Raw genomic sequence first — 14,486 nt, forward strand, 5'->3', positions numbered from 1 at the left:
ACAGTATCAGAGTTGCATTTATATCTAAGCACATTTATAATTATTCAATAAGTCTTAACTAGTTTTAGTGAAAATGTCACAGGAAATGACTCAGGAGGACGAAATATTGCATTGATGTACTCTGCAGCAGAGTTATATTTTGAGGTTTTAATATAAATGGGTAATTGAATTCATATATTGTTTGAAGTTGCAGACATTGTTTGCAGGAAATCACGGTGGCAGTTGTCTCTTGAAATGTAAAGTATGGTTTTTGAGAAAAGAGATTAAAGGAAAAGCATTCTGTGTCTCGGAGGGGTCAAAGCGCTCCTGACATTTCCATTGTCATCTTTTGATAATTCAAATGTGTTTTGTGTTTTCCCCACGGCTGCATATGATTCTGGGTTCTTATTCCTGCTCCCATATTTGGCTTCAAGCAATGTACAGGCTGTAGATTTTTGAATTGTGAAAGCCTCATTATTTCTCAGCTTTTAACTCTTTCAGTATTCATGTATCTTGTTTTCAAAAAACTTTGATTTTGATTAAACCTCTTGCTTCAGTACACAAGAACTGTTTTTCCCCTTTGCACATGGAAGCCATAGATAAATCACCTTGTAGTCTGATAGTGATTTTTCTCATAATTTTTCACAGCTCCCAACAGCTATGAGGAATGAAGTGTTGGCTGAAGCATTTCATACCTGCAGCAGCCCAGAATAGCATTTCATTGCATTTACAGTCATGGAAAGGGTTGCAGCAATTTCCTCAAATGTTTTCAGCTGAGTTTCCTGTAAAGGTCAGAACTGCTAGAGTAAAAAAATCTTGAAACTTTGGTGTAGGGAAAATGGCAGAAATTCTTGTACTTTCCTTCAGACTTGGTAACAGATACTAACTGTAGCTTTTGTGGCTGACCTAATTCAAGCATTTGCTATAAATTAAAGGAAAGTTTTTCATAGATGAGTGGAAACTTCAGCATGTAGACACACAGACTTCTTCCTTGAAAGGTAATGAATGATGAAATTCTGAAAACAAAGCTAGGTCTTGCAAACAAGAGTAGAAAAATGGCAGGTGAGCCAAAGACTTTTCTCTTTGAAAACCATTAACCACTCTTTTTGTCTCTCTCCAGCTTGACAAGGCATGTGTCATGCCAATGAGTAACAGTTTTTGACTTAAAAAAGATGAAAGATGCCTGATTTCTAGATTTTATAGGTTGAAATAGCCATTTAATAGGGTACAGGTACACTTGAATGTGCTGTATTTTGCTATCTGATGGAGTTTCGTCACACTATATAATTTGTTGTTAGTTAATATTTTGTCATATTGTAAAGCTCACAAGCTTACAGAACATATCTTACAAATTTTCTGTGGCTCATACTGATGTAGGAGTGGATTAGAGAAGATACAAATAAAACCTGCTCAAGTATTGTCTAGGATTTTGTGTTTCTTTGGAGAAACCATATTTCAAAGTTTGCTAGAAGAAAATAATCTTTTCATGGTGATTTGGCTGTTGGTGCCTATGCAGAATGGTTGAAGCCTAGTTACAAAAAAAGGACTTGTTTTAGATATTAAAAGTACATACCAAGTGTAAGGGCCTTCAGAGTACTCTAAAATATGTTTACGTTCCCATAATATCTTTGAAATTGTGATATTTCATCAAATCAGGCTTAAAGTTTATTTTTAAAGTTCACAGTGACTTTTTTCAGAATTTCTCAGATCGAGGATGCCTCTTCCCAGTAAGAACTGCTTATCATATTGGAATCACTCTGAAACCCACATACACAGGAGGTGGAAGCTGTCTGAAAATCTGTGGTGTCAAGAGGGCCTGGTTTAGATTTAGTGGTTGAAATGCGAGGTCATTTACTTAAGGGCTGGGTTACCGAGGCATAGCCCCTTGAAAATGATCTGCTAATAACCTGCAATTATCTTTGTGTGGGCTAGGAAAAAATGCAGCATTTTGACCCATGAAATTTACACCGGGCACTGCCCCAAAATCAAGTATCAAATAGTACCAAAGGTGAGGTTTAGAGATATTTTTGAAGCTAGTAGCAGTGTGAAAGCCTACTTCTTTGCAGGTAGGCCGTGTGAGTGAGACAGCTGCTTATTCTGCAGAAACATCTCAGAATCGGAGGAGTGGGCGAGATGCTTGTGGTGGGGTGAAGAGCCAAGCGCTGCACTCAGGATCCCTTTGAGTCCCTTCTCCTGAGGGTCTTTGTGAGGCTCTCCATGCGCATTTGTCTTGTCAACTTGGCCCTGGAAAGGGCTCTCTAGGTCGTTGAGTCTTGTCTGACTAGTGTCACCACAGGGATTCCTAGTGAAGGTGCTCACACTGTGTCCTTTTGAGGAGGCTCAGCATGCCACAGATGTCCTGCAGTACCTGCCCAGTGCCCCTTGTCCTACTCAAGGGCAGATTGGCCCACAGTGAGTGGTGGTCCTATCTGATCAGGGTGTGAGTATATTTGCTGTAGTCAAAATACCACCAGAAGCCAGTGCAAGCATCCTAGTCAGGAGGTACACTGAAGTCCTTGCTGGGCAGACAGCTAATTCTTGGTTGATTTTTTTCCAGTATTTTAGAGCAGTATAATGTAGTAAAGTCTCTTACCTTTCTTCTTTCTCCTCTCTTTTCATACACAAGTGCCTTCTTCAACAAACAGCAGTCCCTGAGCTCACAACTGGATTATTAGTTTCTGTTCATCCTGTTTTAGCATTTAAATTCAGCTGTTCTTGAACTACCCATGGCAGATTGGGGACTTACTGTCCTAAGTGAAAGTTTGCTTTCTACTTTTTTGTGTACATGGGATTTTTTGTTTAAAAGAAATAGTATCTGCAAACTTCAACTTGAAACCAGAACCAGAAATGGATTTTGTTGTACACTGGGGAAAGTTCCCAAAAGCCACCTTTGGTACACATGGGTCTGAAGCTTATTTGCCTGCTATTTCCTCATGTGGTAGGCTTCTGGTCCATGCAAATCTAGAATGAGTGGGTTATGTAGAGAGATTTCTATAACCATTACTGATGGAGCACCAAGCTTTTAGGGCCATTAGAGTTGCATCATTTACCAAATATGCAAGGTAGTAATGTTCAGTGTATTTTTTGCAGTGAAATAAAGTGAGCTGGCTTGGTATACCTATGTGGCCAGAGTTGTTTGTGTTTGTTTTCACTCCATTTTTCAAGCAAAAATGCAGTTTTCAGTAAGGCATTATAGTGTTTTAGAGTAATAACCTATTTTTTACAGCAGGTAAGAGTGGGGAAAGATGTAAAGGGCTATGTCAATATTTCTGAATTTAACAGCACTAGCATCCCTTTCTTTGTCCTGAGGATAAGAGGCATTGCTCAGCTCACATGGCAAAATCCTCTGTCCTGCCCTTCCTCTGCAGGCTCGCCTGTTCCACGTTGCCCGCTGGGAACAGCCTGTGTGCTGGGTTATTCGCTGAGCCATGTCCAGGCATCTCATGGGAGAGGGCTAGGCCATGTGGACCAAGAGGTGTGTTAGCAATGAAACAGACAGTCATGGGCAGGGCCAGTGTCCTGACTCTGTTTGGGTCACAGCTGAAGAGAAGTCCTGTCAGCAGCAGCAAAAGCACTGGAGTCATTCATCTGGAGGCTTGAGGGTGCAGCACAGCTTTCTGTTATAGCAGCCAATTTTCTCTGTCACTTTTGAAACTGCGAATAGGATTTTAAAAATAAAAAACATGGTACAATTGTTTCAAAATTTGTGAGTTGAGGATTTAATTACATTCTGACATAAAGAATGGAAAATAACACACTAATGACACACAGGAAGCAAGTTCTGGCAAGATGAGGTCTTCTGTAGGCTGTTGTCTTGCGGTCCTGTTCACATGAGAATGCTGTTTGACTCACAAATTCTGTTTAAACTGTAGATAATTTTTTAATATACCATAAGTTTGTCACCTAGCTGCAAAATAAATTTAAAGCTTCAATACAACAAGCTTTGGGTGGACTCATTTATTATATATTTTAATTTTTAAGGCTGTGAAAAAAAGCTCGTGGAATAATGTATGTATTAGTCTAGTCCATTTTTTTAGAATGTGATATAACATTTTCTTTTAAATGCATGCAGTGTTCTTAAATTATCCTGTGGTTCACTTTTGTACAAGAACTGTGTGCAATATTTCCTCTTGTAATAGCAGCAGCATCTATCACACAGATGCATTCACCTTTCATACACATATTCATTCACATTTGTTATTTCAGTTATGATGGTTACCGTGATGAGCTGGTGTTAGATACTATTTTACCTGTGTGATGGCACTAGATAAAAGATTCATTGTACCCTTGGTGAGCAGCAGTTTATAAAACTTTTATCTCTGCTAATGGGATACTGATAGATAGTAAATGCCTTGTGCAGATACCGAAGACTGTATTAATGTTGTGTAGCTAATAGTTCAGCTTTGAAATACCAATTGGACTGGGGAAATAGAAGGTTAAAACAATTATGAAATTCAGGTTTAAAGTGCATCTTATAGAGAGTGACTTGGAAATTCTTGTTTTGCTTGATGCTGTTCTCAGATAACAGCTTCAGAAACTTCAAATAGAAATTTGCTTTCTGTGGTTTAGTGCTCATGTCTGATATGCTGGAAACCTAAATAAGATCTACAGTATTTCCTGCGTATGGTACAGTGCTGTGGGATAGTGGAGGTTGCTACTGCACTGGGATGTAGAAGAGGGCAGTGAATGTATGAGAGTTGAAAGGGAGGAGGAGAGGAAGAGGTTTTTTACAAGGGGAGGAGTTTGTCCAAAGCCATCATCTGTCCCTGATGCCTGCTCTGTGTAGAAGATCTCATCAAATTTGCAGGTGACACCAAATCAGGGGAGCAGTTGACATGCTTGAAGGCAGGGCTGGTGTTCAGAGGGACCCAGACCCAGAGGAACTTTATGAAATCCAGCAATGGCAAATACCAGTTCTGTCCCTGGGAACAAGGAATTGCTGGCAGACATACAGGCTGGGGCCTGATGGGTTCGGGAGCAACTCTGCTGAAAAGGACCTGTGGGTCCTGGTGGGCAGTAAGCTAAACATGAGCCAGTCTTGTACCTTGGCATCAAACACAGTCAACAGCATCTTGGGCTGCATTAATAGCCTGCAGGTTGAGGGAAGTGATAATCCTCCTTTACCTGGCACTCGTTAGTCCACATCCAGAATACAGCATCCCATTTTGTGGATGGGATGTGGATTTTGTGTAAAAGAAAGACATTGATAAACTGGAGCAGGTTCTGTGGCTGTGGGAACTGGAGCACATGCCCCATGAGGAGATGCTGAGGGAGGTGGGCTTGTTCAGCCTGGAGAAGAAATGGCTTTGGGGGGACCTTCCAATACATACAAGGAAGTTATCCAGAAGACAGAGCCAGGCCCTTCACAGTGGGGAGGACAGGAGAGAGCAGATGGGACTTGAAGTTTCAGGCTGGGTATAAGGAACATTTTTGTCACTATAAGGGCAGTCGAGCAGCGGAGCAGATTGCTCATCAAGAGCTTGTATGGTCTCTGCCCTTGGAGGTTTTCAAGACCCAACTAGGCAAACAGCCTTGAACAGCCTGGTCTGACCCTAGAGGTGGCCCGGCTTTGAGCCGGAGATTGGAGTAGAGACCTCCTGAGGTCCCTCCCAGCCTGAGTGGCTCTGTGATCCTGACCTAGGACAAAGCTTGGAGCCAAAACTTAACTTATTTTTTCCTTATTTTTTGGTACTGGGTTATAAGCAAGCGGTTTACCCTCTTTAGTGCATCAGTTACCTGTCTATAAAGTGGAGGTAATGCTACTTGTCTACCTCAGTGGTGTTTCAAGATAAGATATATGAAAGGCTATGGTATTTTGGATGCTTTGGCAAAGTAGGTATAGACAACGAAGCAGTTAGGCCTTTGAAGTCTGCCTAAGAAGCCGATAGAGAGGTATTGTGCATCTTCTCCAGCACTAACTGTGAAGTCTTGGGAAGCTGTTTTCTGTGGGTTTACTTTCATGAAACTCCACCATATATATTTTTTCTGTGTGCTGCCAAAGAAGTTGATCACCTTAAAAGGTAGTCAGCTGCAAAATGTGTTAGTGTTAGCAACGGCTCTGACAGCAGGCTCTCTATATGCTTCTACCAATTATGGTAACATTTGTCATATTTTCCTAGTTAATATTTTTCTTCCTGCTATGGTGGTTGTTTCTGTGGGCTTCTCGACAGAGGGGAAGCAGACTTAGCTGCCTTTACATCAGGAGCACTGTACCCGGTTCTGCCCTGTGTGTCAAATATACAGCTAATTGATGGATAAACTGAGAAGTCTCCCCACCACCACCACCTTTCAGCTTTGGTGATCTTTAGTAAGAAATTTGCAAAGCTGTCCTACAATTTTCACACATAAATAAGGAATTAATCTCTTTTAAAAACAAAAAAAAATGGTATCCGTTGGAAGAGTTACCAAAAATGACTTTCATTTTGTGGCATTTCAACTTATAAAGAGTCTTTGAGGTAGCATTAGAATAGGTAGGGGTGTATATATAGAAGTTTTAAGAAACTTGGGAGCTTGAGATTTAGAATATTCTGTAATACCTTTTTTTAACTGTTTCTTCTTTTTCTTCTCCCTCTCCACCTGCCTTTTCTTCTGCAGGAAATAAAGAAGGACATGAAGAAAGAAAATACTGCCAACAAACCACCAGAGAAGCCTATAAATGAAGTTTCCAATGGAAGCCCTTTACTGTTGTCTGAGACAATTATTAGAACCAACAAAAAAGGTATAGTATATGGAAGCTTAAATGCAGATTAAATTCAGACCTTTAAAAGAACAAAATGTAAACCTTCCTTGTTTCTAGAAATGAAGCTAGAGTATATTTAACTGTAAAGGCATATCAGGAATAATTAAAAAAAAAAAATTTAAAATTTCATTGTCCTCTTAGACTGGCATATGGATGCATGTATTATGTCTAATATTTCCACATTAATTTGCACAGACATCCCTTTCTTCTTAAAGAAATCCTTCCTAGATACATTTAATTAAGGAAAGCTGTATAAGGAGATTACTAAAGCTTATTAAAGTAAGGAAGTGACAGCTTGCATATATGGAGGCTTTTGCACAGTGATGTCAGTCCACATTCACGTATTCATGTTCTATCTGGGACAGAGACTGATTACTGACAGAGAACTTTAAAAAAAAAAGAAGAAAAAAAAAAGTGGAAAACATAAAGCTTAACGCATTAGTTTCCTGGGAAGTGTCTATCACTGTCTTCTGTTTCAGACTGGAATGTGTGCTCTTCATGTCTGGCTTGATTCCCAATGCAAGATTCCTATGTAGGGTTTTGAGTTGCTAAAATGAAAGCCTCCAGATCTTCTGTATCTTTCCCTAGCTCCGAGTCCTGCTCTCAGAAATATTAGAACAAAACAAAAAATTAGCAATACAAGTGCTGGATTTTTCTTTAGGTTATGTTTATGCTCCCATTTGTTTGTGGGAGAACAATTGGCTATGTGCAAGAGATGGGCTGTATTTTTTCCTGGAGAATTCACTGGACAGTTTCTTGCTTGCTGTCTTACACAGATTAAGCTGCTGTCATTAATCATTGCTGTAATGTAATTTCCATTTTGGCATGTCTTCTATACTATTAGGACTATGCATATGGAAATTTTCTCTTCCATATTATCAGCAAATACTGTATTTGAGCTGCAGTTTGACTAGAGGTCTTAAACCTGAAGTTTGCAACTGCAAGTGAGGAAGATTTAATAATTTCTGCAAAATGTATAACTTCCTTTAAAATGTGAGGGGGAGTAATCTCTACCTCTTTTGCAAGGATTGATGTCCTCTGAAAGAAAAAATTGGAAATAAATCTCAGAAAGCTTTGTCTTTTGAGTTTGCAATGTCATCTTGAATCTGGAGACACGTCCAACATTTCTGCTTTGGGTCATAGGTTTTTCAAGCAACAGCAGAATTAAATTACCAAGAATTATTCTTTTTCATGGCTGCTATACAGAACCATATGAGTAGTTGGGAAATTATCTAGGGACCGAGTCTGTTCCATATTGCTTCAGCTGCTATTTGGAGAAGGCTAATAGCTGTGGCAGATGCAGAGATTCGGTTCAGTCACAAGGGGATAACACTCCAAATATGATACTTAGAGCACAGGCTTTCTCCTCCTCTTTCTTCCCTCTGGCTCAGAAGCTTTAAAGAATTCAGGAGATAAAGAACTTCTCTTTTTCTGTCTATAGCTGGAGCATACAAAACTTCGTATTTATTGAAAGGAGAGAAGCAAAGACTGACACGAAGATCTGTAGCTTGAGGAAGGGGTTTGGTTTGGAAATAGCAGATTTCATATTAGGACGTTATTGCGTTGGATTTCATTGGTGGGGATTGCACTTCTCATGGCTACCTCTACATAGTATCAGGGTTAGTAAATTTTTCATTTTGGCTGCTTCTCCACAGCTGTTTGCATTGCTGCAGAGCAAGCAGTTGCAGCATGCCGTACTCTAGCAGTACAGCTAAAGATGCATAGAGCATAAAAAGGCCAAGAGAGCGTCCCCTCTTTTTTTGGGGGGTTGGTTTGAGCATGGTGCCAAAGTAGCCTTGTTTAAGTGAGGACAGCTGAGCAAATAGTTACTGTTGTGTTCAGTAATAAAGAGTCTTCTAAGATCTATGTGGCAAATCTTGTGGAAAGTGTTGCAATATTTTACTGAAGAGGGAGCCCTAGATGCCACGGGGATTACTTTCTTTAAGTGTTCTTGTGCTGTGATTTTTATTAAACCCTACCTCAATCTGTTTACTGATCACAGAATGTGACCTGATCTGAAAGAGGGTACTTTTTTTTTTTTTCTCCTTGTTGTTAGGAAGTGAGGAAGAAAGGGATGCATCTAAAGGTCTTTAGCCACTGTTCAGCAGTGAAAACAGTAGGCAGTATTATTTATTTGCTTGGGCAATGTAATCTTGCTGCTTGGAACTTCAGAGCAGATCCAGTGATGTGGGAGTGAAGCATTCTGTGCTGGTGCATTTTTTCTATTACCAAGATGATGATAAGTGCTTTTCTACTGCTGTGCTGTTAAGTTGCATAGTTTTACTACTTAACTTGGTTGGCCTAATTTAAGCGGCAGCACTTTAGCAGGCATTTACATTTTGAGCAGAAGAATCTTGGCCTCTTGAGCTTTTGGCTTGTAGAGAATTTTTCCTTGAGGAATATTGACAAGTGTCCAGCAGTGGTATTCAAGGAAAATAGCTAAATTATTTGTAAGAAACATCTAAGTAGCTAAGAGGAAAAGAATGGATTTCTATTTAAAAAGATGTTTAGGATCCAACTTTATATCTTGTTTGTTCATGCTAATTATTTTTAAGCACTGTATTGAAATTAGGGGTTCTTATAATAAAATCATTGTAAATTGAAATGCCTCTTGTAAAGGCTTGTTTCATCAAATAAGTAATGGACATTACTTTTTTGGATTACAGATGAAATCTAGGAACAACTGATTGTGGCATTACTAGCTGTAGGTCACCATCCGTGAATCATTCAGGTTTTTGTTATAAAGATGAGGAGAAGATGGAAAGATTTGATTTTGTCTGCTTTTCACTGGGGGCAGTAAAAACAGAACATTTCTCATGCTTTGATGTTTCTTGCTGACCACAAATACTAGTGTCCCAATGGAAACATATGGTAGAAATGACTGCTGTGGTGGACATAATTTAGGAAGCTGTGTTACCCTTGCCTTTGATGTATTTGTGAGAGTTAATATTTGTAGGTATTTCCGCTCTTTACAGGGTTGTGAGTATGACCTAGAAGTTAGGGCTACACCTAAGAAATAATGGGTTTATTTTCTAGGTCTGTCACAAAGCTGCTGTGTAACTTTTGCTAAATCACTTAAACTGTTGGCCAAATTACCACACTTTAATTTCCAAGGTCAGGTATCTTAATGTGTATTGATTTTTTCAGATAGGCAGAGGTTTTTTCTGATTTATTGCAGTGGCATATCCAAAATTATTCATAACTTCCAGGTATTTCAGGTGTGTCTGCCTCAGGCTGCCTATTGGCAAAACCGGGGTTTATACCTGCCTCATAAAGATATTGAGATCTGTTACAGCATGGCAGCGATGGCAATTAACATGTAGGAAACAGCATTTTAATATAGCACTCCAGTGAGTTCATGCTTCCCCTCTGAAAGGCTCAAAAAAGGACTGTTTGCTCGAGCGTAGAGATGAGGTTAGGGAAACATAAAGTCCTTGTGCTTTCCCTGACAGTTCCCAGGGCTGCAGCAGTTCTAGGCTAGTTTTGATGGGTCCTTCAGGTGCTGCATTATCAGCCCCTGTCTAGGGAAAAAGGCCATGGCACTGAAGGATGTGTCTGAAGCTGTATGAATGTCAGCTGTGGTTGGTTTGCATATTCTTCACCAGAACCTGGGAGGGATCATTCTTTTGCTTCTTCCTACAGTTCATATGCCAAGAAAATCCTTTCCTGGCCAGGTGTGGGTCTTTTAGTATATCTTTTCACTGCTCCAGAATTTTTGGTTGGCATATAGAACTCTTGTTCTAAAACTTCTGTAAAGCTGACTTAAAAATAAATTAAAAAATCCTTCTTTCTATTTAGAATTGACATTGTTGCACCCTGGTAATAACAGGTTGGGAATGCCTTTTCTTCCCTGAGAGCATTTTCAGATTGTTGGAAAAAAGCGGAATTATTGCTGTTGTTACTATTATTTAGTAACGTACGAAAATTACAGTCAGGTCTTGGAATAGGAAAACACTGAAAGATATCTTTTTTTTTTTTTAAATGCTTTTCCAACATGGTGAAATTCCATCTTTGCTAAGTTAACTTTCAAAATCTAAAAACAGATCTGAAGTTGTGCAACTGTTTCAGATCTGTCATAAATTCAGTACGATCTTCATCCAGATATAAAGGGACATAACGGAAACTTGCATGCAATGAGCTTAACTGTTAAATGACTGTGGCTTATTTTAGGATAGTTTTGTTCTGATTTTTGAGTATCCTATTTTTAAGTATCCTATTCATTGTGCTATTTTGTGTATCTGGGAATAGGAGCCCCCTTGCATAGGCCAAATTGCAAAACTGGAGTTGATAGGCTGTATTTTGTAAGTAAACTAACAACAATTGTTATACAAGTAAACATATTTGAGGAAAAGATATATTGGCTTTCCAGATGTATTTGTTTTATATAAACTGTAAATGCAGTCTTCATTGAGGTTATTCAAGCCAGCAAATCTGGAACAGCTCATCGTGTGTTACATGTTCTTAATCAGAGCCAAACACTGAAAGCAAGGAAATGTTTTTTCTAGTTCTCTTGAGAATTATTTATTTTACCTTGTACCCTACATTTAAATAATAAAGAGAATTTGCATCCTATCCTAAAAGGGAGAGTTTTGTGAAAGCAGGTTTGATGATTTAATAGGTTTATGTTATGAATAAATAACAAGTCTGTTGTATGCAAACCTGAGATTTAAGTCTATTTTTGTATATTAGAGAAATGGGAAAAGTATTTTACAAGAAAAATGCTTCATCATTTGGTTCAATAGTTTTATGATTATTTGGATACAAAAAGACACCCCATTTATTAAAAAGACAAGCTGATGGCAACTCAGCATATGAGTGTGTTGACTCTGAGTTTTATATTAAGTAATGTATGTAAGCTATGATTCTGGTCATATTTTTCAACAGAAGGGCTTTCAAAGAAAGGCAAACCTCAAAATTTCCTCCATAAAATCATTTATTACTAAACCTAGTGCAAAAGCTGCCTTTGTCATGTGCCAGTCATGTATTTGATGATGTGTCTGACCCTCAGTACACTCAGCTTTGGTGTTCCTTTCAAACACAGGAAGTTTGAAGGAGTTAATCTGTCTTTTGGTTGGATTATCTTTTTGCTGTTTATATGTTCAGGCCTTCTCCACAGACAGGCTTTGGTGTTTCCTTGCAAATACTGCCAACTTCAGAGAAATTATAGCTAGCATGAAAAAAAATCCTTTACTTTTTTAAGATCAGCTAATTGGTGTATAATCAGTATACAGTTTACACAAATATGTGCAAGAACAGACTTCTCAGCCTATTAAGGTTAAAATATGCATACAACATATGACACAAACCCAAAAGGAGACTTAAAAAATTAATGGCACAGGAAACTCGAATTCAGCAAAATATTTATTCTTTGAGTTTAAATACCATGTCTGCATATGCATAAGTAGTGTCTCGGATAGTACACATTTCCTTTAAAAGTATTGCTTCTTGAAAATAAATACTTGGATAATTTTTATCCTCAGGTAAGCTACACTGCACTGAAAGGCACTGCTTTCAGTTCAGAGAGGCAGGAAAAGACATCAATCTGTGCTGGACATGTGCATGGCAGCCAGAAACTTGGTATGTGTGTGTGGTGTGTGTGATCTGTAGTGGTTTAACAATTTTTTTCTGGAGGCAGGTGAGAAGGACTCTGTCCCATGCTAGAGGAAAGATCTCTACTTGGTAAAGTTCCCTTTTGATTATTCAAAACAGTATATTATTTTACACATGCAACGTGTAGAGGATACATGGAAAAATGATGATTCTCTCTAGCATTTTAGTTTCATGATTCTTTTCTTCTGATGAAAAATAATTCTCAATAGTGAAAGTGAGGGGACGCTTAATGTGCATGGAATATAGCTAATTTCAGAGCTGATGAATAAGGTGTGTTCAGATGAGGGGTAGTTGTCTAATGTGTGAACATCCTTCCTCGCATCATGGGGCCATGCTTTTGGACTCAATATCCTTTTATATAAATACATTTATATAGTAAGGGAAATCATAAAACAGTGCAATTTAAAATGATTGCATTATCTGTCTGATGCCATAAAATGAGTTTAGATCTTTTGGGGTTTCTCTTCTAGTTGTAACTATACTGTGAAATCTGCCTAAAATAGGCTTATTCTGTAGAACAGGAATACAGAGATAGGTGTTACCATTGTTCTACATTTGAGATTAGTCTGTTGACCATTGACTTTTTTTTTTTATTTTTGTCTGAAAGAAAGATCTCAATGCTGTCTTCTTGGCAACAGTGGAATGGGTGCTCGCTCATTCTTTTCAAGCAGATCTTGTTTACGATTCCTATTTAAATAACAACCTAATATATTTAAAATCTAAACTTTTTTCTATGTTATGGTCATTTGCTGCCCTGGTTTTCAGTTAAGGTTTTATTATCTATCCATATTCCAATAGCTTATTCCAGTGAGATCATTTCTTTTCCTGTCTTCTACTGTGCAGTGCCCCCCATCTTATTTTTATCCTAAGTGCCTACCCTTTCTTTTCAATTACTCCTTCCTGGTACTCTGCAAAATGCACAAATGTTGAGCCCTGATGTAGCTTCTGCAGTTTTGCATAGTTGGATCCAACCACTGGATCCTAGTGAGTATCATGAGGCTCTGTGCAGGAGCAGCCTGTAGAAGTCAGTTGTAGAACTCCCTCTTGGTTTGAACTGTAATTCCGAGTTAATTCTATCCTGTGGGCATCTTCTGTTTGCCTAGGTGTGTCATATGTTTAGCTCTAGGAATGCCATTTATGGACCATGCTGTAAAAACACTGAACAAAAATACAGCCACTGCATCAAGGAGCTAACTATATATACACCTGTGTATGAAACGAGGTAACATAACTAAAAGAAAGAATACAAGGGAAGATGCGTTATTTGGATGATTGCTAGCAGGCTAACTATTTTCAGGTTTCTTGCAGACAGAGGACACTTGTTTTAATGAAAGATTTAAATCTGGATCTGCGTTTGGAAATTGGGAGGGCAGTATGGAGAAAATTGTGACAACGTTGGGTTTAAAATTTAACAGGCACTGTTGGATGCTGACACCCAGGACAGAGAAGAGATAGAAAATGACCTTTTCATAGACTGAAGAGATGTGGGAGAGCAGTCACTGACTGGCATTCTGAGCAGCTTACAGATGAAACAGAGAGAGGTAGTTATGGAGGCAAATGAGGACATGAGTTAGGTGTGTTGGTTGTTTTTTTTTTTTAAAGGTAGATCCAGAAGTATATTTGTATCAATGGGAAAGCAGAGATAATGCTGCACTAGAAGGAATAGTCGACAGACTTTCATCTTCTCTTTTGTGAACACTTATGAATTTTTGTTCAATCAGTTAAAGGATTTTTTTGCTTTCTAAAAGCTTTGCAATATGTTTTATATGTATGAAGTATGAAATGAAATCAGATATATCTTCTAACAGTTGTACTAGAATTTGCTAGTTCACTTTTATCACATTATATGATAATTGTCCAAAAGGTACTACTGAAGAGCAAATGTGTTGTCAAACTCAGGTGCAAAATGTTTTTCTAATAGCAGTTATATTGAAATCTCCTTTAACACAAGCCAAAACCAATAAGATAATACTAAATACTGGAGCCATTCTTGTTAGAGTAACAGCAACAGCAAAAGTTTGAAGCTTCCTCTTGTCTTAAAACTAAGTTTCCCCGTCACAAAAGAGACTGTTTATTTTTTCACAAGCTTCTGCAGATGAGTGTCTCCCTGCTGCCAGCAGTTCCCTCCTTCTCACTGCTGTAGGATAAATCACTTGGC

General features: G+C 38.5%; 1 protein-coding gene across 4 annotated transcripts in view; it reads left to right on the plus strand.

Moving 5' to 3' along the window:
- The window catches only part of SH3KBP1 (SH3 domain containing kinase binding protein 1), a 234,139-nt gene that overhangs the window by 74,686 nt on the left and 144,967 nt on the right, over positions 1 to 14,486 (plus strand). For all 4 annotated transcript variants that reach the window (XM_075521489.1, XM_075521479.1, XM_075521461.1 and 1 more), the window contains one exon: positions 6,574 to 6,697. In XM_075521489.1, coding sequence (XP_075377604.1) covers positions 6,574 to 6,697 — 124 coding nt within the window. The remainder of the gene's footprint in view (positions 1 to 6,573; positions 6,698 to 14,486) is intronic.

The sequence above is a fragment of the Mycteria americana genome, chromosome 1, assembly GCF_035582795.1.
Source record: "Mycteria americana isolate JAX WOST 10 ecotype Jacksonville Zoo and Gardens chromosome 1, USCA_MyAme_1.0, whole genome shotgun sequence".
In the NCBI taxonomy this organism is placed as follows: Eukaryota; Metazoa; Chordata; class Aves; order Ciconiiformes; family Ciconiidae; genus Mycteria; species Mycteria americana.